General features: G+C 47.5%; 1 protein-coding gene across 1 annotated transcript in view; it reads right to left on the bottom strand.

Annotated features, from left to right (window-relative positions):
* TECTA (tectorin alpha) overlaps positions 1-23,014 on the bottom strand; it is a 70,631-nt gene that overhangs the window by 1,334 nt on the left and 46,283 nt on the right. Inside the window, exons 12-22 of the mRNA XM_047877982.1 lie at positions 20,924-21,123; positions 16,486-16,869; positions 14,271-14,557; positions 12,236-12,531; positions 9,353-9,463; positions 7,931-8,133; positions 6,128-6,291; positions 5,441-5,689; positions 1,668-1,830; positions 436-523; positions 30-146 (exon numbers count right to left, since the gene is read on the bottom strand). Of these exons, the coding sequence (XP_047733938.1) occupies positions 30-146; positions 436-523; positions 1,668-1,830; positions 5,441-5,689; positions 6,128-6,291; positions 7,931-8,133; positions 9,353-9,463; positions 12,236-12,531; positions 14,271-14,557; positions 16,486-16,869; positions 20,924-21,123 (2,262 nt within the window). The remainder of the gene's footprint in view (positions 1-29; positions 147-435; positions 524-1,667; positions 1,831-5,440; positions 5,690-6,127; positions 6,292-7,930; positions 8,134-9,352; positions 9,464-12,235; positions 12,532-14,270; positions 14,558-16,485; positions 16,870-20,923; positions 21,124-23,014) is intronic.

Genomic DNA, 23,014 nt, shown 5'->3' with positions numbered 1-23,014 from the left:
ACCTGCCCTGAACGGGAGGTTGCATTTACCTCGGCAGCTCTTGCCATCCTCCTGAAGGGTTCCTGTCACACAGCTGCACAGCGGCCCGTCTACCCGGCTCGTGCAAATCTGCTCACACCCTCCATTGTCCTCACACCAGTCCAGCCCTGAAAAAGAGCAGCTGGTTAAGTCAACTTCAGACAGGTCAAGTCTTGAACTCCTATCTCAAGGTGAGACTTTAAGCAGAGGAAGAAGAAAAGCCCAACGCTGTCGTGGGATTTTAGGAGTCCGTGAGAAGACTTCATTACGGAAGCGGCCCATCTTCTCCACCTGGTGTCCTCAACTTCCTCATTCGCCAGATTCACATTGTAGTTGAAACATACCCAAGAGTTGGTCCAGGCCTTCAAATCCCATTGTTTTAATCATTTATAACGTGTTTTGAGGGGACATACATACTTTTTCTCCTAATAGGTCCCACTGAAATGATCTGCTCTTTACGTTCCTTGGTATAATCTGTGGCAATCCTGGAATTTTGTGGGCAATTCTGAAAGACAGAACACCAGAGGGAAAATTTCACACAATTAAGCTGATAACTTATTCTTCACCATGTTTCCACCTCCGAAAGAGGCAGTGGTCCCAGCCTCGAGCACTATCGCTGCTCAGATTAATTAGAACCAATGCATTCTTGATCATGGAGCCCACTGGGACTCTGGGCTTTATGTTGAGCAGAATTAAATATATTCCTCGCACAAGAATTAGATTCAAAGATGCTCCCTTCCCAGGAACGGGGATTGTTGGATCACATCGGGCAATAAGGTGTGCAGCGGCATCTGTAAGTAGCTCTGACCATAATTCATGGTGTGATTCTGCAAACATTGGGGAGAACGTGAAGCTGGAATATTAAAAGTTAGGGAGCTGATATCAGCGCAATAAGATCTCAGGTGTGGATGTAAGCCTGACATGGGAGAGATGACTGGTTTGTCACCACCTTCCAACAGCCCCTCCAGAAGCCTCTCCAGAGCCACCGGCTGGCGTGGATCTGGATGAATTGCAGGAAAGTCACTGTCTGAAGAACATCTGGCAGAAAATTCCTGAACCCAGGGGTCTGCCTCTACAGTGTAGTGGAGCTGGGTCCCACTGTTCCTGTCAGATTCAGGTGGCCTGGCTCCTTGAGACTCTGGTGTGGCGGTTCTTGAACAGGGCCAATTTTGCCCCCTCCTTCCCCCAGGGGATGTTTGGCAGTGTTGGGGGGCATTTTTGGGGTGTGGCAGCTGGGGAGGAGGTGCTATTTGCGTCTAGTGGGCAGAGGCCAGGGGCGCTGCTGAACATCCTACAGTGCACAGAACCGTCCCTACGACCAAGAACAATTTGGTCCAAAAGGTCAATAATGCCGAGGTCTGAGAAACCCTGGTCTTGTGCTCTATGCGCACGACAGAGATTTCAGAGACAGAGAAGGAGAGTAAATGGACACCATTCTACCGCATCCTCTCTCTTACGGTCTCACCAAAGACGAGCCATTGGGGATGCTTCCCATCTGGGGACGCTTCCAATTCAGCCACTTCCAGGTGCTGTGAGTCCCAAAGAACTCTCAGGAGCCACACAGATCCTGGCGTCCATGATCCCCACGCTGGGAAAAGCGGGGCAGCGAGAAATAGGGCCAGGCAGTTCATTTTCACGCTCTCACTTACTATCTTACAGGAGTACTTTTCTGAATCGCACAGTGACACTGCACAGTGAAGGTGAACTTCGTCATAATCCCCGATGAACTTGAAGACGGTGACGTGAAAGCGACAGGTTAGGGAGACACCGTTCTCCTCGATGCCGATGGTGTTATCTTTAATGTTCTGACACCTGTTCAGAGGAAAATGGGATCTTCGCTTCACACGTTTGCTTCTATTTCATATAAAACCATCATAATAGGTAAAAACGTCTTTGCCTTTGAGAGTGACCTCTGGACTGTGTGGGTGTCACATTTACTCCCACTTTATTTTCACGGTTAGCTTTAAAGGCATCAGATAACACCTCAAACTAGTATCCTAAGCGCATAAAAGCAACATGACTGCAGGAACTGCCCCCGACTTTCCTACACCTCAGTTTCTATTCTGCCCCTCATAGTGTCGTGCTTTACTGCCCGACCGACATAGTGTCGTGATATCAACTCAACACACACACACGATTAGTCCTTGCTACAGCTGTACTTTCTCTGGTTATCCATCTGGGGAGGGTCCCCTGATCAAAACCCTCTTGGGTCATCTTCCCACATATTCAAATCGGTGGGAGCTGGAGAAGAGGGAAGACCAGTCCAGGATGACCTAAAGCTCCCTTGGCTGCAGGTGCACCTCTTCTCTCCCTCTGCCTCCACCCCTTGTGGTATTGGGCCACCGGCCTCCCTCAGGCACACAGACCTGCCTCCGCTACCTAAGAGCTCCCCAAATGCATCACAGCCTCTTAGGTCCCACGGTCTTTCCACATGAGTGGAAAGTCTTCCCATGCCTACTCCCGCTCTTTCCCCAACACCAGTCTATAGCTCTCCCCTTCTCTACAAATAACCCCTCGCACTGCCCTGACCAGGCAAGAACAGGTGGCTTTTTCTGGATTCCTGGAGCGCAAAAAATCAGGCTGTGATCCTCACTGTGTCTCTAACACACTGCAGGGCACATGGGAAGTATCTAAACATCTCTGTAAAGGGACAAACGAGGGAATGAATGGATTGTGCCGCCATCACTAATGCTGGCCTATAGGAGCCAAGAAGTTATCTAAAAATGATAAAGATAAAAAGGGTGACTTTTTTTTTTTAATCGCTCCTTCCCCGAGCCCACAGGATTAAACAGTTTAGTGATAAGGAAAATGAAAAACTGAAGTTATCCTTCAGCACCCCCACACCTATTAGGTTTTATAATTAGTCTTCAAGGCAATAATCTCTTAAATGCTTTGAAATGAAAACTTACTTGCCATACTTTTCCTTGTCACTGTTATTCATTTGAATAATCTAAATTGGTTCAAAGTTTCTAAAATGTTCACAGCACTCCAACCTTCATCCAGGCCTTCCGTCTTAGCCAGACCTGGGACTCGTGAGTCACTGGGGGTGCCATTGCCACCCTCTGCAGAGCCACGGAGGAAGAGCTGACCCCCCAAAATTCTGAAGTGAACCCATTTTGCTGCTCATACTTTTGCCCAGATGAGTTCACTGGAAAAACAATTAACCACATCCATCCAAGAAAGGTCAGAAGGACTCATGAGTTAAAATTCCCTCACAGGACAAAATCAAACAACAGTTTCATCTGAAGGCCTTTGCTCAGACCCTGGGGCAGGCCCAGTTTTATGAACATGCTCACTCGCTCATTCTCTCTCCTCTCTGGGTCAAGTGTATTAAACACTATCTGAAAACTGCCAAACACTGGGGTGCCTGGGTGGCTCAGTTGGTCAAGTGTTAGATTTTGGCTCAGATCATGATCTCATAGTTCATGAGTTCCAGCTCCTCGTTGAGCCCTGTGCTGATGGTGCAGAGCCTACTTGGGATTCTCTCTCTCCCCGCCTCTCTCTGCCCATCCCCCACTCATGCTCTCTGTCTGAAAATAAATTTTAAAAACTTAAAAAATAAAATAAAATAAAACTGCCAACCACTGTGTCCTTCAAAGGAGGCACAGACCCTACAACCAGGCTTGCAACACTACAGGGGCTCATATCTGAGCTCTATCCCTTAGGGAAAGGACTATGACGGGAAGGAGAGAAATCCACACTGTGAGTTATCCAGTAGTCACCAAGTCCCTCCCTTTGCCTCCAAGGAGGCTAAGAACCAGCTCAGGAAGACAAATCCCTCAGCGACCCCTGCCACAAGCCCCGTCTGACCACTTAGGGTGGCGGTGTGTCCTGATACTTGGAAAGATTCTTCTTCTGCCCCTGGTAAGTTGAGTGGCCTTGGGTGAGCTGTGTACCTAACATCTCTGAACCTGTTTAATCTGTAAAAATAGTGGTTATCCATGGTTTGCCCAGAACCACACCTTCTTTTGGGAAAACTCTTCCTTTTCAACCCTAAAACTAATTATAGTATCTATAATGCTCCCTGACACGCCAGGGTAGGTGTCGGCCCAGGCTGGGGATAGGATTCAGGACATGCTACCCCTCAAATCTGGCACCTTGGCATACTTAATATTTTCAGGTGAAGGAGTTTGAGAAAAGCAGAAGCAGAAAGGTCACTCTGACCTTTCCCTGACTCTTTGTCCCTGGAACAGGTCACAGGGCCCTCATGTGAGAGGTGCCCCCCACCCAACACCTGCAGGAAAGGAACATCCTTATCTCCAAAGACAAAGGGACAGCAAGAAGAATCCTAACAGGCTTTGCTAAGCTCCTCCCGTTTACCATACTGACCTCATACCCTTTGACCTCTCACACTTGTCCGTGACCGTCTACTCTTCACCTAACCTAGCAAAAAATACTCAGGTTCAACCACTTCTTGAGATCCTCATTTCCTCATGAAGGCTTTCAGTATCGCAGAGAACTGGTATTCAATATATTGTATGCTTTTCTCCTGTTAGTCTTTTCACTAGTAGATTTTCATACCCAGCTAGAATTACCGTTGCTTGACATAACCCGTATGTGTTTTTAAAAAAGAAAAATTGGGGTGCCTGGGTGGCTCAGTTGGTTAAATGTCCTACTTCGGCTCAGGTCATGATCTCTCAGTTCGTGGGTCGGAGTCCCGTGTCAGGCCCTGTGCTGACAGATGGGAGCCTGGAGCCTGCTTTGGATTCTGTGTCTCCCTCTCTCTCTGTTCCCCCCCCACCCAACCACTGTTTTCACTCTTTCTCTTTCCCTCTCAAAAATAAAATATAAAAAAAATTTTAATGAATAAATAAAAAGGAAAAATAATTATTATTGGTCTGTAGTCTTTTCTTCTTCTTTATTCATTTAATAAATTTTGTTCCATATGTGTCAGGGCACACAGTAGGTGCTGGGCATATAGCAGTGAATAAAATAAAAGTCATCGATTTTATAAACGATTGTAGTGTATTCTGTGCTTCTGTTTCTTCTCTTCTACGGTTCTAGCTCTTTTTATATTCTGATGGATGTCCTGTTCGCCAGACTGTAGTTGTGGCATTCCTTCTTTGGCAGGTGATCCCCATTTCTCTCAGACTGCAATTCAAATAGGCAGGACACGATCCCCTCTCTGATCACCGTGAGAATAAAGCATTCTGTAGTGACTGCCACAGGACTTGGGGACCCACCACTACGTTGCTGTGTGACTTGAAGCAAGTGGCTTGGTCTCCCGAAGCCTCAGCCTGCTAGGGTAGAAAGTGAGGCTTACAATGTCTACCTCACAGGTTTGTTCAGAGAATTAGAGTTCCTGGATGCACAGCACAAATACCCCTTCCCATTCTCTTCTCTAAAACCTTCTCTACAAACTGGTACTGGTGAATATTACCCTAAAAGCTCTCAGACGGTCCTCTGAGAGGAGGCCACTCACCCCCCTTCAATGATGAAGTATCGGAGTTTGTCATTGCTGTCTCGGGACGGGGTGGCATAGCACTTGTTCAGCGTCAGGATCAAATGTGTGGCGTCAGCGCCGACCACAAAGACCCCGACGTACAGCACATCTCGAGTCGTCAACACCACTTCACCCTGGCGGTAAGGATGTTTGTAGGAGGCGTTTTTGTAGAGCGCCATCTTGGTGGTGAAGCTGCCTTCTTGGGTTGGGACTGTGAGGTTAATGACACTGAAAGGGAAATAAGCATGCAGTGAGGAGGAATGCCAAACAATCATATTTATGCAGTTACTACCAGTTTCAAGCTGAAAATGCAGAGGGAAGGCAAAGCAGACGACAGAAAAGTCTAAGTCCAAAATGGTACCCGTAAGCCACGTGTGGCAATTAAAATAAAATTAAATTAAAAATTCAATTCCTCAGCACCCCTAGCCACATTTCAATTGCTCAATTTCCATATACAGCTATTTTATTGGATAGTACAGATACAGTACATTTCCATCACTGTAGAAAGTTCTGTTATACAGTGCTGGTCCAAGGCATTTAGGTGAAGAAAATAGGAACTATTTCTTCCCCAGTGCTTCAAAGACAAATGCTAGCAATTTTGATTATGCTAACCTCAACTGTCAAGGAAAAGACAAAGCAATGTGCACAGCCCGTGAGATTCTTTACCTTAGCATAGGCTTTATAACAGAATCTAAAGAGATCTTGATATCCAGCTCGTAAGCACATGAAAATTCCACATTGATCGTCCGGTCCCTAGTGATGATGTTGCCAGTGTTGTTGGCACTTTCGATCCAGATTGTGTTTTTATACATGATATGAGTGCCATTGGACTGCAAAGGAAGGTCAGAAATCATTAAAGGGGGGAGTGAATAAGTGGCTTGCATTTCAAATCCACAGCCCCGAAAGTAGAGAAATGGCTTCATTCCATACATAATCCAGAGGCTGGTATAAGTCACTATTGAGCTAGCTTCAGCATTTACTAACAACAACAACAACAAAAAATGTCGCATTAGATGCCAATGGCACCCTTCAGGCTGATAACCTTGAGTGTCCACCGAGGGTGAATTCATGTACCCTGAATTCTAACTACAACCGGCCCCAGTTATCTGTGGGAACCCAAGCTCGGGACAGCATGAAGTATTGCTATTCCAGGGTCATATAAATCTTCTTCAAGTCCTAATTCAAAATCTCTCCTCCACCAGATCTTCTACCGGACCTTCCCACAAGGACCAAGAGGAACAAATGTAAGTTTCACCTGCTCACTCCTTTTGAGTTAATGAATGCATATATATATATATATATATATTTTTTTTTTTAAAGACAGCAGGAAGGAACAGGAGGAAGAGAATCAAGATGGTTTGCCAAATATAAGTAGGACAATCTGACACTAAAGGTGGGACCTTGCTGTATTTCTGTGGCCAACTGTTTTTTTTAAATATATGAAATTTATTGTCAAATTGGTTTCCATACAACACCCAGTGCTCATCCCAAAAGATGCCCTCTTCAATACCCATCTCCCACCCCCCATCAGCCCTCAGTTTGTTCTCATTTTTTAAGAGTCTCTTATGCTTTGGCTCTCTCCCACTCTAACCTTTTTTTTTTTTTCCTTTCCCTCTCCCATGGGTTCCTGTTAAGTTTCTCAGGATCCACATAAGAGTGAAAACATATGGTATTTGTCTTTCTCTGTATGGCTTATTTCACTTAGCCTAACACTCTCCAGTTCCGTCCACGTTGCTACAAAGGGCCATATTTCATTCTTTCTCATTGCCACGTAGTACTCCATTGTGTATATAAACCACAATTTCTTTATCCATTCATCAGTTGATGGACATTTAGGCTCTTTCCATAATGTGGCTATTGTTGAGAGTGTGCAGCCAATTGTTAAATGATGTCTGGGACACCCTTACCCCCCAAAACAGCTGAACCCAGCTGTATTTACCCAGAAGAACAAGAGAAGCAGGAGCAAGGTAACAAAAATTTGTCGATGTGCTAGGCAAAGGACAACAGCAGACAGTGTAAATCAAGGACAGGAGTCTGTCACTTATCATGATCTTTCAGTTCAACAAACTAGTTAGCACCAATTATTCTCCTTGATGTCTTTTTTTTTTCAATTTTTTAACGTTTGTTTATTTATTTATTTATTTATTTATTTATTTATTTATTTATTTAGAGAGACTCTCAAGCAGGCTCCCTACTGTGAGCGCAGACCCCGACGTGGGGCTCGAACTCACAAACCACAAGATCACAGCTTGAGCTGAAACCAAGAATCAGTGCTTGACTGACGGAGCCACCCGGGTGCCCCTATTCTCCTTGATGTCTTTCATTTCACATATGCTTTGTGCTGTTTTCCGGGGAGGATCTTTCTAAGCAGACCCCCCGGGAGGTTGGCTTTGAGGACAACCCACGTGCAAAACACCCAGAGCTGTCCCCACCTCGGCCCGATGTTCTTTCCGGCCCCAGGTTTCTCACCTGTACAATGTTGCCACAGTTCCCTTTGGTGTTGTTGATCTGAAAGGAGATGAAGTCTTCCCCCTCGATGTGGGAGCACCGTCTGTCATTGATCCTCACACCCTCCCTCTCAAAGCCGAGCTGGAAGAGTTTGCACTTAGATATGGACACTTCCATCTGGGCCGCCTTGCAGGTTACCTCTGCATCAATAATGTCATGTGAGTCTGTGGGGACAGTTATCATGAAAGGCCAGTCAGTGGGGGCCGGTGGTGCTGCAGGGTGGGGGCGAGGCATCCCATCACCGTTTGCTTTGGAAGAGGCTAATATCTTCACGCAAACGCTGGGACACTTCTAATTAAGCTTTGATCCAACCAAGTGCACGTTTGCATGCATTCAAGGCAAAAACCGGGGCATTGTTAAGCTTTTATTTTATTTTACTTTATTTTATTTTATTTTATTTTATTTTAATTTTTTTTAAGATGGAAACGCTAACAAATTGTGTTTTGTCTTTTCTTCCCAGACCCAGGGCTCCGCCCCACTCTGGCGGGAGCTACTTTCCCCAGGGAGCTCACTGTGGAGCCCGGCTAAGGCTAACGGGTGCGCCCCCAGGTGGGAGCAGCCCTGGGCAGCCCACCCCGAGGACCCCCGCGGGTTCCCAGGCGAGTGTCAGGAGCTCTTGCTTTCTGACATGATAAGGCACCAACTGACATTTTCTCTGAGTACATAAACACGGGCTAATGAGCACTATAGAAACACAGGGTCACGTTTGATCTCCTCGGGTGAAGCCCTTGAACGGCACCCTCCGAGGGAGTCTTCCGGTCAATGACGATGTTACGGTCAGCGCGTGCCTCCCGAGTGACCCGGTTCGGGCCGGGGCGGGGAGGCGGGGGTGCAACGCAGCCCCCCTTCAGGCCGACCTCACGGGTGCGCCCGGTGGGGACAAGGCCTTTGCTACCTTCCGGGGGGCCGCGGCTCGGAGCAGGGCCTGGGGTCCTGGTTATGTACTGTCAGCATCAGAGACTGCCCTTGTGTCTTCAGAACCAATTAATCTGCCTTTAGGGCCCCTGGCGCTCTCGCTCTGAGGCTCACATGTTTTCGCCAAACTACACTACTTTCCCGTGAGTCTAGAGGATCAATTCGGATCTCTGTGATGTTGAACACGGCCACAGGTGGAAGTGGCTGATTCTATTCATGTACACATCTAGATGTTATCATTTATCGAAGAAAAGGATGTCACTATGAGGAGATGAACATTAGCCTGCTTTGAAGATGTCAGATGGCTTCCTCGTCCTGCTTCGATCGATGCTCCTCGTGAAACCTCCGCTATGTGGGTCTCTAGCTAGCACGGGACGCGTGGGCTCCACCCCAGCTGCCCTGCGGTGCAGCCACCAGGCCTCCCCCGTGGGGGTCTGTCCGCACAGGGAGGGGGCAGGTGTCACTCACTGTTTCCATAGGGGGGCGGCTCGATGCAGCCACACAGCTCTCCTCCGTTTTCCAGCTCACAGGTCCGGTTGGGACAGTCTGCCCCCACACAGGGATCTTCAACCACTCCTGCTAAAAAGGAAAACAAACAGAAACACGCACGACTTGATTTTCACACCCACGCTTGCTAGCATGTGGCTATACTCTGGGCTTGCCATTGTCAGGGAATTGGTGGTGGTCAGAGGGCAGCTGGGAATCAACAGACAGAGCCACCTTCCAGAAAACAATGACAACAGCTAGCGGCGGGGCCCCTGCTCTGGGCTCGGCACTGGGCTTCACGCTTTGGTTGCATTGTCTCCTCCAACCCTCACACATGCTCTGCAACCCGAGTAGCCCTCGTTTCACAGCTGAAACTTGCCCAAGGTCCACACACTGGAAGGTAAGTGGCGAGGATGGAGGGCAGAGACACTGAGAACTGCCAAGATACAGCACGATTAATGTTCCCACCACACTGTTCTACCATTACACGCATTTGTCTCTTTGTACTTATACAGAGTAGGGTCCAATCATTTATCTCCATATTCCCCGCACCCAGACGCCTCACAGTTGAGTGTTCAATAAATATCCGTCAGGAATGAAAATTTTAGGGGTGCCTGGGTGGCTCAGTCGGTTGAGCGTCCGACTTCGGCTCAGGTCATGATCTCGCGGTCTGTGGGTTCGAGTCCTGCGTCGGGCTCCGTGCCGATGGCTGGGAGCCTGGAGCCTGCTTCGGATTCTGTCTCCCTCTCTCTCTACCCCTCCCCCGCTCATTCTCTCTCTCTCTCTCTCTCTCTCTCTCTCTCTCTGTCAAATATAAATAAACATTAAAAAAAAAAGAAAGAACGAAAATCTTAGGGCCAGTAAAATCCCAGAGAGGTCCTTCAGATAGGACTTCCTGGTCTGTTCTGATTCACGTTCTCCTTTTCCCATAAATGTCTATGTACTTAATTTTATAAAAATAGACAAACCGAAACCTACATGCAACTCGCCAGCAATGACTTAGATTAATTCTACTATTTTGCCAACAACAGTAAAACTGTAAGGAAGAAACAAACGTATGTGGAGTGCCATCATCATCATATTGTAAATAATTATTTCCATAGCAGATGAGTCCACAGACCACCTGTAAGACCGTCAACTCCTCAGTTTGAGAAACACTAATTGAGAGCATCTTCTTTTGGACGCTCATTTCTTTATTTAAAGAAGCTCTCCCCCTGTCAGATATAGAAATCCTCCTATTCGTCATGGCACAGAATGGTGAGTACTTAAAGAAACACCTGTTCAATCCCAGCGTGAGCCAAGTTAGCTTCAAGAATTTAAAAACAAAGCAAAGCCCCCGTGTGTCTCAGATGCCTCCCCTGACCCAGCTGACGTTCACCTCTGCTAATGGCTTAGTATCACCCCGTCTTAATCCCCAGAAGCATGACTAAAGGGGAACCATCAGCATAACGTAAATACATTTCTTTTTTAATGGCTTCCTTTTATAAAGATCCCTTCATGTGACGAGTGCGTGGACCTAGACAGGGCTAAGCCCACAGCAGCCGGTCAACAAATGTTATGGGTGATTAACACAACCTGAAAACAACCCCAGAGAATAATGGAAAGTGTGGAGGTGATAGCCTACAAATACGGTGGCCCTTACACCAGCTGGCAAATAAGACACGCCCTTACACAGAGAGAAGTTTTTCAAGTTTTAAAACAGTTCATTTCATTTAAAGTGTTGCTTATTAACACAACAGGGCAAGATATTAAAGTCATCAAAAACAACTTATGTTGGTTTCCAACAGAGACTAGTAGTTTGCCTGTTAAGAGTTTCTCAAGTCACTGGATACATGTTTGAATCTACCTCACTGTGCTTAGGTTCTGAATTAAGCGCATCCCTACACTGGGTCGGGCGTCGTCTGCAAATTTACCGAAATGCGCGCGGTCTTGCAATGTGTCCGTTTTCACGGTGGTACCGGGTTAATGGTGCGTGTCAAGGAACATGCACACATCCTGTTGGCCACAATATCGTCCTGCATTAATGGGACAGGTGACCATTATGTATATGGACTCATACACATATATGACACATTTATAGGTATTTATATGCAGATTTGCTCCATCTATTTGATTCACATAGTAAGAAGATGGACAAACAGTATAATGGACGTAAATCTCAAAATAGTTTTCTTACTATTACAGTATTTCTTACTATTACAGTATTTCTTACTGGGGCACCCGGGTGGCTCAGTCGGTGAAGTGTCCGACTTCGGTTTTAGGTCATGATCTCATGGCTCGTGGATTCGAGCCCCACATAGGGCTTGGGATCCTCTGTCTCCTTCTCTCTCTCTTCCCCTCTGCATATACTCCCTCTCAAAAATAAACATTAAAACAATTTTATAGATCTTTTTTTGTCACCTAATTTAATATATGTACAATCCTTTTATAAATCCAACCGCAGCTTCCTTTTAAGCCAGGCACAGTCAGCTCGATCCCAACTCAGCTCACCGATTGCCACAAGCCTTCCCTTTCTGAGCTAGGCTCTGACCCATGGTAAAGGAGCCGGGGAAGAGCTGAATTTGAGGTCTGACATCAATCAAGATGCCATACTGTGTCCCTGTACCTCATAAGTCACTAAACTGGTGCTCCTCCAACCCAGAGAACCTCATCTGCCCAAGCCGGTGTCCCAAATTCCAGAGCTGGACAGGAACCGCAGGCGAGTGAGGCTCCCCCGAAATGCCCCCCCTACAATCTCTGCAGTAGCTCTCCACTCCTCGACCCTGGGGGCAGCCCTGTGGCTAAAGGTGGGGCCGGTGGTGTCGGCCAGCAAAGCTGTGCTTTTAACTCGGGAAAGAATCCGCAGGAATAAAATAATTCTCTTACAGCAATTCTCCTTCTCAATCCACTCAGTGCTGAGGATCCCGAAGGAGCGACAGGACTCCCCGTAGGCGGCCAGGGAGCCACACAGCTGGAACTTCTTGTGGTTGTAGCAGCCGTCCAGGTAGCAGGACTCGTAGAAGGGGAGGGGGTCGAGGAGCCCGTAGCACGGCTGGAAGAAGCCCTTCATGTCCGTGAGCTTCAGGCAGTAGCCGTCGCCCTGCATCATCTGGATGTGCACGTTGTCACACATGGCCGCATACTGTGAGAACTGCAGCTCATTACAGCTGGGGGCGACAAGTCTCGTCAGATAACGTGATGCCAAAACCACCGCCCGAGATCCCCGGTGGAAGGGAAGACCCCATCTGTTACCTCTTCTGCTAACCCAGAAGTGAGGCAAGCGCACGGATTCCAATGCTAATTGGCTATGTAATCTCACATAAGTCAGGTAGGACTGGTCTCAGTCTCTCCAGCCCAGAAAACGACACAGCAGTTTCTACTGTTTTGGTTTTTGTTTTTTGTTTTTTGTTTTTTGTTTTTTTTTTTTGAGAGAGAGAGAGAGAGAGAGAGAGAGAGAGAGAGAGAAACAGATTATGAATGGGAGAGGGGCAGAGAGAGAGGGAGACACAGAATCTGAAGCAGATTCCAGGCTCTGAGCTGTCAGCACAGAGCCCGACGTGAGGCTCGAACTCACGGACCGCGAGAGAATGATCTGAACCGAAGTCGGATGCTTAACCGACTGAGCCACCCGGGTGCCCCAGTAGTTTCTCCTGTTGGTATCACTGGCAGAAGTGAGAGTAAACTAAAGTAGTGGGTGGGTGAGCCAGAGTGTCAGTCCAAAGGCAGATACTCATATAACTGTTAACCTTTGATACAATTGATACAATAACTGTGAACAGGCATTGATAAAATAACCACTTATAACTATAATAAGAATGAGAGTTACCATTATTATTAATCAATAATAATAATGATAGTTGGTAGAACAGTTGTCTAGAAGCCTTGGAGACCACTTCCAGTATAGCTAGCAGAGACCAAAAGCAAACCTTCACAAGAAAATTGGTATCCAGCTGAAATAGTTTATAAAGGAAGAAGAGGAAGGAAGGGAGGGAGGGAGGAAGGAAGAAAAGGAAGGAAGGGGAGGAGGGAGGGAGGAACTCAAACAGAATCACAGTTCCTCAGGAGGAGATTCTGGACTTCGCCACTTACAGGGCCCCTCACATAACTTATTCTGCTCTAGCTTCCATTTCGCCTAGAAAAGGAGGAGATTGGACTAGGTATCCCTGGGGTTTTCTTCCAGCTCCCGGTCCCATAATTCAGGATAGTCTTATTTATGAGGTAGTATCGAGTTTACATCTGCATCATTTCCCCATCTTGGTATTTAGCTGATGTTCGGTAGGTTGAAGTATAAGACATTGAGCCATTATACAAGGAAAGAAATACCATGAAAAAGAAGCATATCTATAGATCCAGCAATGTATTAACATGATGCAGCAGCTCAGAGGTGACCTGAATTACGCACCTTTGGAATAGCCTGTTTAGTTCATTCTGTCTCAGCTGGCAAGAGAGGCGTCTCATAAGAACCTTGGCGACTTCTGTTTTTAAAAAGGCTTTCCTGATCTCCACCAACCTCTACCTGCACTACCTCAACCCAGCCTTCCGGTGAGAATCACAGGTACGCAATTAGGCCCAGCCCTGGGGAGCAAGGGGTAGGTGGCCCTTCTTCTGGCCCAATTCCCAGCAGGTGGGCACTGGCCAAGGCCTTAGTGTTCTAATCCTGGGCACTCTCTTCTCTTTGGCCAGGGGCTGGATGCCATGCCAATTCAGAATCAGATCATCCAAGCCCAATTCCTTCCTCTGCTGTTCAAGAAATGACCGAGGCCTCTGATGTACCTATTTGTCTTCTGGAAACTCCAAAGACCTGGGGCTCAACCCTTTGCAGGAGGGGAGTGGTGATGCTATGGAAAGTGCATTCCTCATCAATACCTGTCACGGGTGCGGGAGGATTTGGGCCACTGAGCCTAGCAACTAGAACTCTCACCTCTTCTGCATGCCATTGGTTTTCCAGCTCTGGGCCAGCACCACGCTGCTCACCACTGGCTTCCCCCTCAAGGTCACATAATCGTCGGTTAAGTCCCCGTTGAAGTTGCCACAGAGGCCACATACTTTGTTCTGCAGCCTGTCGCTGATGCTGATTTTTATGACATTGAAACCATTGTAGTAGATCTGGATGTCGGGGCTGGTGTCAATCACCAGGAACCCCTCGCTGCTGTAGATTTTGGTTGCCAGTCCAGTTACAAATGGAACATTCACTTGTGTGCCATTCACCTATTGGGGGGAAAAAGAAAGAAATTACCTTTACAGCAGGGGTTGGCAAACTGTTACTATAAAGGGCCACTGCAAATGTTTTAGGCTTTGTGGGCTATATGATTTCTACTGCTTCTCAACTCTGCCCTCACGGCATGAAAACAGCCGCAGATGATATATAATTAAATGAAGGAGGCTATGTTCCAGTAACGCTTTATTTAAAAAAACAACAATAGGCAGCAAGTGGATTTGGTCGAATTCTGTAGTTTGCTGACCACTGCCCTAGAGTGTAAGTGCATTTGCTTATCTTACTGTCCACAGTTCCCCCCGAAGAAGCAAAATACAGAGGCAGAAAGATGAAAAAACATTAGAAGGGTATAGTTCTCTACAAATGGCTGGATTTTGTATAAAACTTTTCCCAGCATAAACCAATTACTGAAATGAAATCCCAATCCTGTGCTAAGGGGTGTCTAAAATGGTTAAAAATGAATTTGGGGATCACTGCCATGTTTATTATTTTCTTGCGTATAATGTCCAGACTGGAGGTCCCCCCTCCCTCCCCAAAGGTCCTAGAGGCAAGATATTTTCTGCATTCATCATTTTCCTACTTTCTAACAGTTTCTTTTCTTGGCCCTTAGGACAGAACATAATATGCTTTTCCTGTACTTACAAAATCAATCGAGTTTTTTTTCCCCCAGGTTATTAGTACCTTTCGTTTCTTAAAAAAAAAAAAAAAGTTTCAAAAATATGATTCTTTACTATTCTGGCCAGCTTGGAGTATTTTATTCAGCAATAATGTCAGCTTTGCTCTCTCAGGTGGTCACTTTTACTTTCTAGCTCCCGTATTCCGGAGCAATGCAGTTGTGTCTACGTGGGCCAATTTGCAAGAGGAATTGGGAGTGTCAAAAACAGTAGCAGCTTTCACTGAAGTTAAAACCCACTATTAAAATCCAGACTCTTCCTTTTAAGCTCGCAAAATACCACCCGTCTTTTGCCTAATGCTGGACACCAAGCTATTTGATGACTCTTCAACTAAAGATACACTCAATGCACAATTACCAGAGCCAACGGCAGAAAGCAGAATACGTACAACAACACTCGATTCTGAAAAATGTTAATGTGCACGTCCTGGCTTTCCACCTGCCCCTCTCTAGCTGGAATCACAGCACTGGGGACTGGTTCCATCTTTCAGGTCTGCCTGCTGGTAACCAGCCTGGTTTAGCTGAGAGACTGGGGGTCGCTGTCAATCGTTCATCAGAGTAGATTATTTCTGAAATGGAAGGGGCAGGAGGAATCCAAGCCCAGGAGCCATATCAGTTATGGGGGTGGGTGCTTTGTTTATATGCAAGCCTAAGATTCACTCGAAACCAGCCAGCCAGGCTAAGAGAAACCCACCACACCCAGCCTCCCGTTTTCTTTCACTTTGCTTTGTCATCACGGAGCCCACTGATAGAGGGGGATGCTCCATCAGGTTTCTAGTGCGACAGGTATTTTTACAGGAAAATGCTCGCCTTCTCCAGTCTTATAGAAAGGATAGCAGAGTTGAAAGAGCTGGTCTTGGTACAGTTGATCAGAGCCAAGAACACTTTTAAAGGCTCTCGAAAACAAACAAGATGCTTTTTTGGGAAATTAATCCAGAGTAAGAGCACTTATCTACCATTTTATCACCTGAGCCTCTATTAGCACCCACGCTGTCATTACTGCCCTGAGACCTTGTATATTTTCTGCGAGGCCCTCGGAATGGTGAGCAAAGGGCTACACCAGGCCCGTTCTTAATGCCTGCAGAACCTTTCTACTTTCATTCCTTAAAATCTGACCATCTGTGTTTGGCACCTAGGGGGCAACAACCCATCATCCCCAAACTTGGTTATCTGGGAAAACCTGCAGGTCCCTTAGCCACGGCCTTGTTCCGGGGCACGTTTCTCAAGAATCAACGTCAGCCTCGTCACCTTGACAGTGTTCCGGTCGTTGATGAGAATCTGCTCTTCGTTGATGTAGAAGTAGACGGGCGAGATGATGGTGAGGTTGGGCGCCGACCACTTGTCGAAGTTGATGATGAGCTGGAAGGAGATGTCGGGCAGCTTCTGGCAGATGGTGGAGAGCACGAAGGCGCAGTTGGCGGGGAAGCGCAGGAAGGCGCCGTCGAAGGTGCGGAAGACGCCGCCTCCGGCCGCCAGGCAGTAGGACGTCTTGGTGCTGAAGCAGCCGCGCACGCCGTTGCGCAGTGCGCACTCCTCGTCCGACTTGCACTGGCGCGGGTCGCACTGGATCAGGTTCCGCCGGAAGCAGCGGCAGCGCCGCGTGCAGTCGCTGTTCCAGAACAGCTGCTTGGGCTGGAAGAGAGGAGCCGCGGGCATTAATCCCGGCCGTGGGCAGGGCTGGGGACCCCAAGGCCTCTCCGTCCGGACCCTTTTTCCGGGCGGGGCTAGCCTACCTCTAACGGGGCTGGCATTCCCAGGAGGGAGCAGGCGGCGGGCTGTTGCCGTGCAAATACGACATCAGTTCCACGGAACTCAGATGCCAGACAATATGCAATCGGGTCTTTATTGGTTTCGATCAAGAACTCGGGAATCTTTACGGCTGGATTGTAGTGTTAATCACAGCCAACCTGGGAGTGTGCAGCTGTTAAAGCAAGTAGGTGAAGAGGAAGGATATTTGGTAGAAAATTATCCCGGCAAGTACCGGCTCCACTTTGAGGATGAAATTTAAAAATTTGCTCAAGAATGATAAAACCGGCCTTTCATATCTTAAATAGGTTAAAAGAAAGTTATAACCAATTCCTAGGATGAATCATTTCAATATTTCGCTGAAGTCACCACTCCAAACTTTTTCCTGATACCTACCTACTTCTAAATTACTTCTGTTTGCAGCTGCCCCCGAAGTGAGAGATGTAGAGAACAGAGGTTTCTGGTTTCCATCCCAGCCCTGCCACCCGACAGGGGCCACCCTGAGGAGCATTACCAACCTCCCAGAGGGTCCCTTTGCTCGGCTTTAAATTGGAGATAATAAAGTCTTGCAGGGCAGCTGTGAAGATTAAATTAAATAAGACGTGTAAAGCACGTTTCCTGGCATAGAGGAGGCACTGTTAATAAATAGTAGCCGCTGTTATTCCTGGAAAAGAGTCACTCATTCTCTTTTGAGAAGGTGAGAAATTATACAGTTATAGCAAATACCTCTAACAAAGTACATCCTCAATGGTGGTGGCTATTCTTTCCTATTTTTCCCCAAACAAGCAATAATCTGTAGACACAATTCCACTCGGAGCCTGTGCTCTTGAACATGCACTTGTTCTAGATTGAGAACTCCAAGGAGTTCGGTTGGTAATTTGGTCATGATTGTCCAGGTGGGGCGTAGTCTCAACAAGCAGACTGTGTCATCCAGATGGAAGCACTGATTCAATTTACCAGAACAGAACAGTGCTATCTGGAAACGCTGTTTTAATGGCACAAGAAGGCCTCTGCTCCCGTCTGGTCACCGCTTTCCGCTTTATCTACAGACTTATCAAAATCCCGGCTGTCCCGTGCAGATATGACTCAGATTCAAAGGCAAACGGAGAACAAGATCTTGCAGGACAAGCTTCCTCAGTGCAGTGCACTTCAAGATGCCATTGCTGGTCCTTTCATTCTCAAAGTGAAGTCGTTCCCGGAACCAACTCCTTCCTCCTCCCAGACCTGTAAAATATTCTGGGTGCCAGCAGCCTTGCAAATTGGCTTCATTCCTCTTATCAGATTTGCAGAATAATTGAGTGGATGGTCTGGCCTCTCTCTGATAAGAAGTCAGACATTACATGGGTGGAAAGAGAAAAATAACCTGGCATCTGTGGATATGATAAAGGGTAAATAACTCATCCCACAGGAGAACTTGATCACGAAACTAGCTTCACAGTGAAGTCACTGGGCCCCGAGCGGCTTTCTTTACCTTAATTAGACCTGGCAATGACAGCTGGGTGATTACTCTACATGCTAATGGCTAGATGTGTTATCCCTTTATTTCCAAAGAAATTTGTTGTATAAACAAGCCCCTGAGCTTGTCTGAATTGTGGCAAGTAGATGTGGGTTATTTGTTCGGTGAGTTTGCTGCTTCCCAGATATAAGCAGTTGTCAAAACCCACTGACCGTCTGATGAAAATCAGATAATAATGTTTATGGTACTAATAGCTGCTGAGAGCCGTACCTGCCTTTCCTGAGAGTTCCAAGGGCTTTTATATGCATCATTTCATTAACACGCCTGGATTTTTTTATTTACAAAATGCTACTCGAGGGAATAAAAACAACAAAAACAATAGCAGCTACCAATTACTGAACTACTAGGTGCCAAACACTAGGCGAGGCGTGTGGTGTAGATGGTTTATACAACAAGCTAGTGAGCTGGTGTCATTAGCCACGTTTCATAGATAGGGCTCCTGATGCGCAGGGAAATGATGCATTTTCTCAGGGGTGGCTCAGCGAGGCTCAAACCCAGGTCCCGTTCCATAGTGCCACAGACCCTCGGGATCCCTGCTGAGGAGCACCTGATGCCCCTGGTGGATGGAAACATTTCACTAAGTCTCTGGATCCGGGAGCAGAGACTGTAAGGGTGCTTTTTCACCTTTGAGCCTGGTTATCTCTCCTCTGAGACTGTCAGGAAAATGAATATTCTGTTACTTTTGTCTCATGTGTTCTGCCTTTTCCTCTCAAATAATTGGTGTTTCTAAACCCACCTCCCCCGAGAAGTCTTCTTGGATTCGTTCTAATCCTCTACTCCACTTCTGTCTTCCGACTAGAACAGTGAAGCAGACCTCCCACCCAACGCGCAACTGAAGTAACTTCTGCATTCATTCTCTTTTATTGACCCTCAAAATAAAATCAGTTTGGTTGTTCTCGAACAAGCCAATGCATTTTTACAAAAAGGGAGACTTTCTTTGTTTTTTGCCTAATTTATTTCCAGTCCAGACATTTCAATTAGATTTTTTTCTAATGCTGTGATTCTTTTTCATTTAAAATTGATTAGTTCTGTAGGGTATTATTTTTCACTTGTTGATAGTTATTCTGTAACTGTTCTCGTGTTCTTTTTCTTTTTTAATTATTTTTTTAATGTTTATTCATTTTTGAGAGACAGAGCGTGAGCGGGGGAGGGTCAGAGAGAGAGGGAGACACAGAATCCGAAGCGGGCTCCGACTCATGGATTATGAGATCGTGACCTGAGCTGAAGTCAGATGCTTAACCGACTGAGACACCCAGGTGCCCCTAAAAAAATGTATTTTATTCTTAGAAAGAGAGAGAGACAGAGCATGTGGGGGAGAGCAGCAGAGGGGGGGAGAGAGAATCTTAAGCAGGTTCCACGCTCAGTGTGGAGCCTGACGAAGGGCTTGATCCCACGACCCTTCATGACCTGACCTGAAATCAAGTCAGATGCTTAAATGACTGAGCCACCCAAGCGCCTCTTTTTTTTTTTTTTAAGTGCATGTTTTTCTCTCCTTAAAAGACTTGTAAGATCCGTAAGGCAGGGAACATGCTTTCTCATCCCCAGCAGCACCTCCATAACAATGATCTCCAAATAGCAGATACTCGATACTTGAACTTGTTCCCTGTCAACTCACCAATACAAGATGTTCACGTCGTTTAAAGAGACTGGGCTTGAGGCGGAACCACAGACCAAATACTTTCCCCAGGAAGGGCCTTTTCTAGCTTTGTATCGTGGCACATAAAGAAGGATTGGAAAGCACAAAAAGAAAGCGATTCTGTGATCTATCGTATAATGTTTTACTGAGCGGCCTCTACAAAGGGCATGTTCATCGGCTCTATGCGGAAGCCCCCACGGAGAGGGGCGCAGAGGGCAGCACGTGGGGGGGCAGAGCATTAAGCAGTCCAGACAGAACTCTCTGGAGATGGCACCGAGTGACGAATGGCACACGAGGAGATGGTAGCCTTCAGGCGCTTTCATGGAGCTTCAAGAGCCCGGAGAAGGAAGGCCGTTCCTCTTGGCCTCGAGCGCCATATTTTCCAGTTAAAAATGTCCTTAGCCAAGACAGCTACAAATGTCAGATTCATAGCCACCATATTTCCAAACCGTAGCCGCGTCAGAAGCTCTCAAACCGAGATTTACAGGAGAGGCAATCAGAAGAGCCTAACGACAGGCAAGGTGGGGGGAGAGACGCCCAGGCTAGCGAAGGGCGTGGGTGAGCGGCGCGGGAGGCCTTGCCGATGCCAAGGCCGGAGGCCGGAAGGGGGGTGAGGCCCAGATGGTTCTCGGCGACCAAGAGCCTCGCCTGACCCCTCCTTGACCTCTCTGCCCTGCCCCGCCTCCCCCTCCTCATAATGAAGTGGGGACGCTGGGCAACCGGGCTTCGGAGGGCAGTCCGACAGCAGGGCCCGGAGGCCCAGGCCCGCGCAGGGCGGGGCCGCCTACCTCGTAGTACTTGCCGTCCGCGTAGCAGCCGCAGCTGTGGGGCAGGATGCAGCTCTTGCCGTTGAGGACGTAGCCGGCGTCGCACTGGCAGCCCTCCACGCAGTAGTGGTTGCAGTCGCTCTTGAGGCGGATGGCGGCGCAGCGCGGCTGGCAGACGCTCACGCAGCTCTCGTAATGGCTGTTGGGGGGGCAGGTGACGGCTGGAACGGAAGACGCGCGTCAGGCCTCGCACGCCCACGGGGACGGCACTCAGAGTTTCCTTCCGGCCGCCGGTTAGGCCCTCAGGGAGGCGGAGGCCTGGCCCGGAGGGAGCCCTGCCACCCTTTCCTCGCCGTGAACCCCCTCTGCTTCTGGAAAGCCTCCCTCTGACTCCTCGCGGCTTCCTTCCGTCATGGACCGCAGGGCAGATGAGGTTACTGGGGTTTCCTCACATCTTTGTCCCCTGCTCGGCCTGGCTTCTTGAGGGCCGCTGTAACCCTGCCACCTTAACCCCGCCTCCCATCGTGCACCTCGACTTCAGTCAGGCACCCCTGCTGGCCTCCCGGGGCACCTGGCACTCATGCCTGCTTTTAGACCTCGCTCATGTTGGGCTCCCGTATTCATGCCCTCCTCATCCTCTCGGCCTACCCAAACCCCCCACTCTTCCAGCCCTCCGTGGAGCCCCCTCTTACTGGTAAAGCCAATAGCAACCCACCTTCACCCCAGAACTTCCACAGAATCTTTTCTAAGCCTCCCCGGGCCCCCCCCAGATTTCTGAGGAGGCAAGTGTGTGCACATGCGTGGGTGTGTGAACTATGTTCTACAGTTTTCAAATGCATGTGGCTGCTCTTATGGAAGACAGTCAGGTCCTGGTGACCAGTGGGACTCTGGAGCCAGCCGTAGGAGACCGGAGCCAGTCACATAGCCTCTCTGGGCCCCAGCTCCTTACCTGTAAAATGGAGGTACTTAGAGCACCTACTTCATGGCTGGGTGGGAGGAATTATGTGGGTCTGTGTGCCTGGAACAGTGCTGAGCACGTTCGTGTTCGATGTTAGCCAATCAATCAAGATAGGTTCGCTTAAAAGTTTTGTAGAGGCTATTATTTTAATCAATGCATATGAAAAGCACAAGGACTATTATGTCAGAACTTCTTCTCTATACCATATACAGTATATCTTTAGGGCACATTTTGTTTTTTAAATTGTCTAACGGTAAAGGGGCACCTGGGTGGCTCAGTCGGTTGAGCATCCGACTCTTGATTTTGGCCCACGTCATGATCCCAGGATTGTGGGATTGAGGCCCGCGCTGGGCTCCATGCTGAGCATGGAGTCTGCTTAAGATTCTTTCTTTCTCTCTCTGCCCTTCTCTCTCCCTCTCTCTCAAAAATAAAATTAAAAAAAAAAATTTTAAATTATCAAATGGTAAAAATAGACTTTTTGGTGCACTGTTCAATGGATTTTAACAGATGTATACTTCATGTGTCCAAAACCACTATCTACTGTGGTTTTAAAAACATTAAATTTAGGGGCGCCTGGGTGGCTCAGTTGGTTAAGTGTCCGACTTCGGCTCAGGTCTTGATCTTCCAGCTCGTGGGTTCAAGCCCCGCGTCAGGCTCTGTGCTGATGCCTCGGAGCCTGCAGCCTGCTTCAGATTCTGTGTCTCCTTCTCTCTCTCTGCCCCTCCCCCGCTCATGCTCTGTCTCTCTCAAAAATAAATATTAAAAAATTTTTTTTAAATAAAAACATTAAATTTAAAAGATAGTACCTACATGTGGTAGACAATGCAAGCCATGCATGTAAAAATGCAACAGAAAAGCAACCTCTGGTAACAAATTGTAGCTGAATCTTCCAGAAATCTTCTAAGCATGTACAAACACACGTGTGTGCGTGTGGGTGTGTGCACGCACGTGCATGCGTGTATTCCACCTCCACTGTCTTCACACGAATGGGAGCATGGTATCCATATTTTCCTGCTCATTGCTTTTTCATGGCGACTTTCCTTCCATTACCCTTGAATTATTGGTTTTGCCCTGCTACATGGTGTGTATTTTCCGTTTATGATGATGCTGCAGTGAACATCCTTGGACATTTATCTTTGACCTCCTGAGTAAAT

The sequence above is a fragment of the Prionailurus viverrinus genome, chromosome D1 (genome assembly GCF_022837055.1).
Source record: "Prionailurus viverrinus isolate Anna chromosome D1, UM_Priviv_1.0, whole genome shotgun sequence".
Taxonomy (NCBI): Eukaryota; Metazoa; Chordata; class Mammalia; order Carnivora; family Felidae; genus Prionailurus; species Prionailurus viverrinus.
Note: the sequence above shows the minus strand (reverse complement) of the source record. Positions and strands in the feature narration are given on the sequence as shown.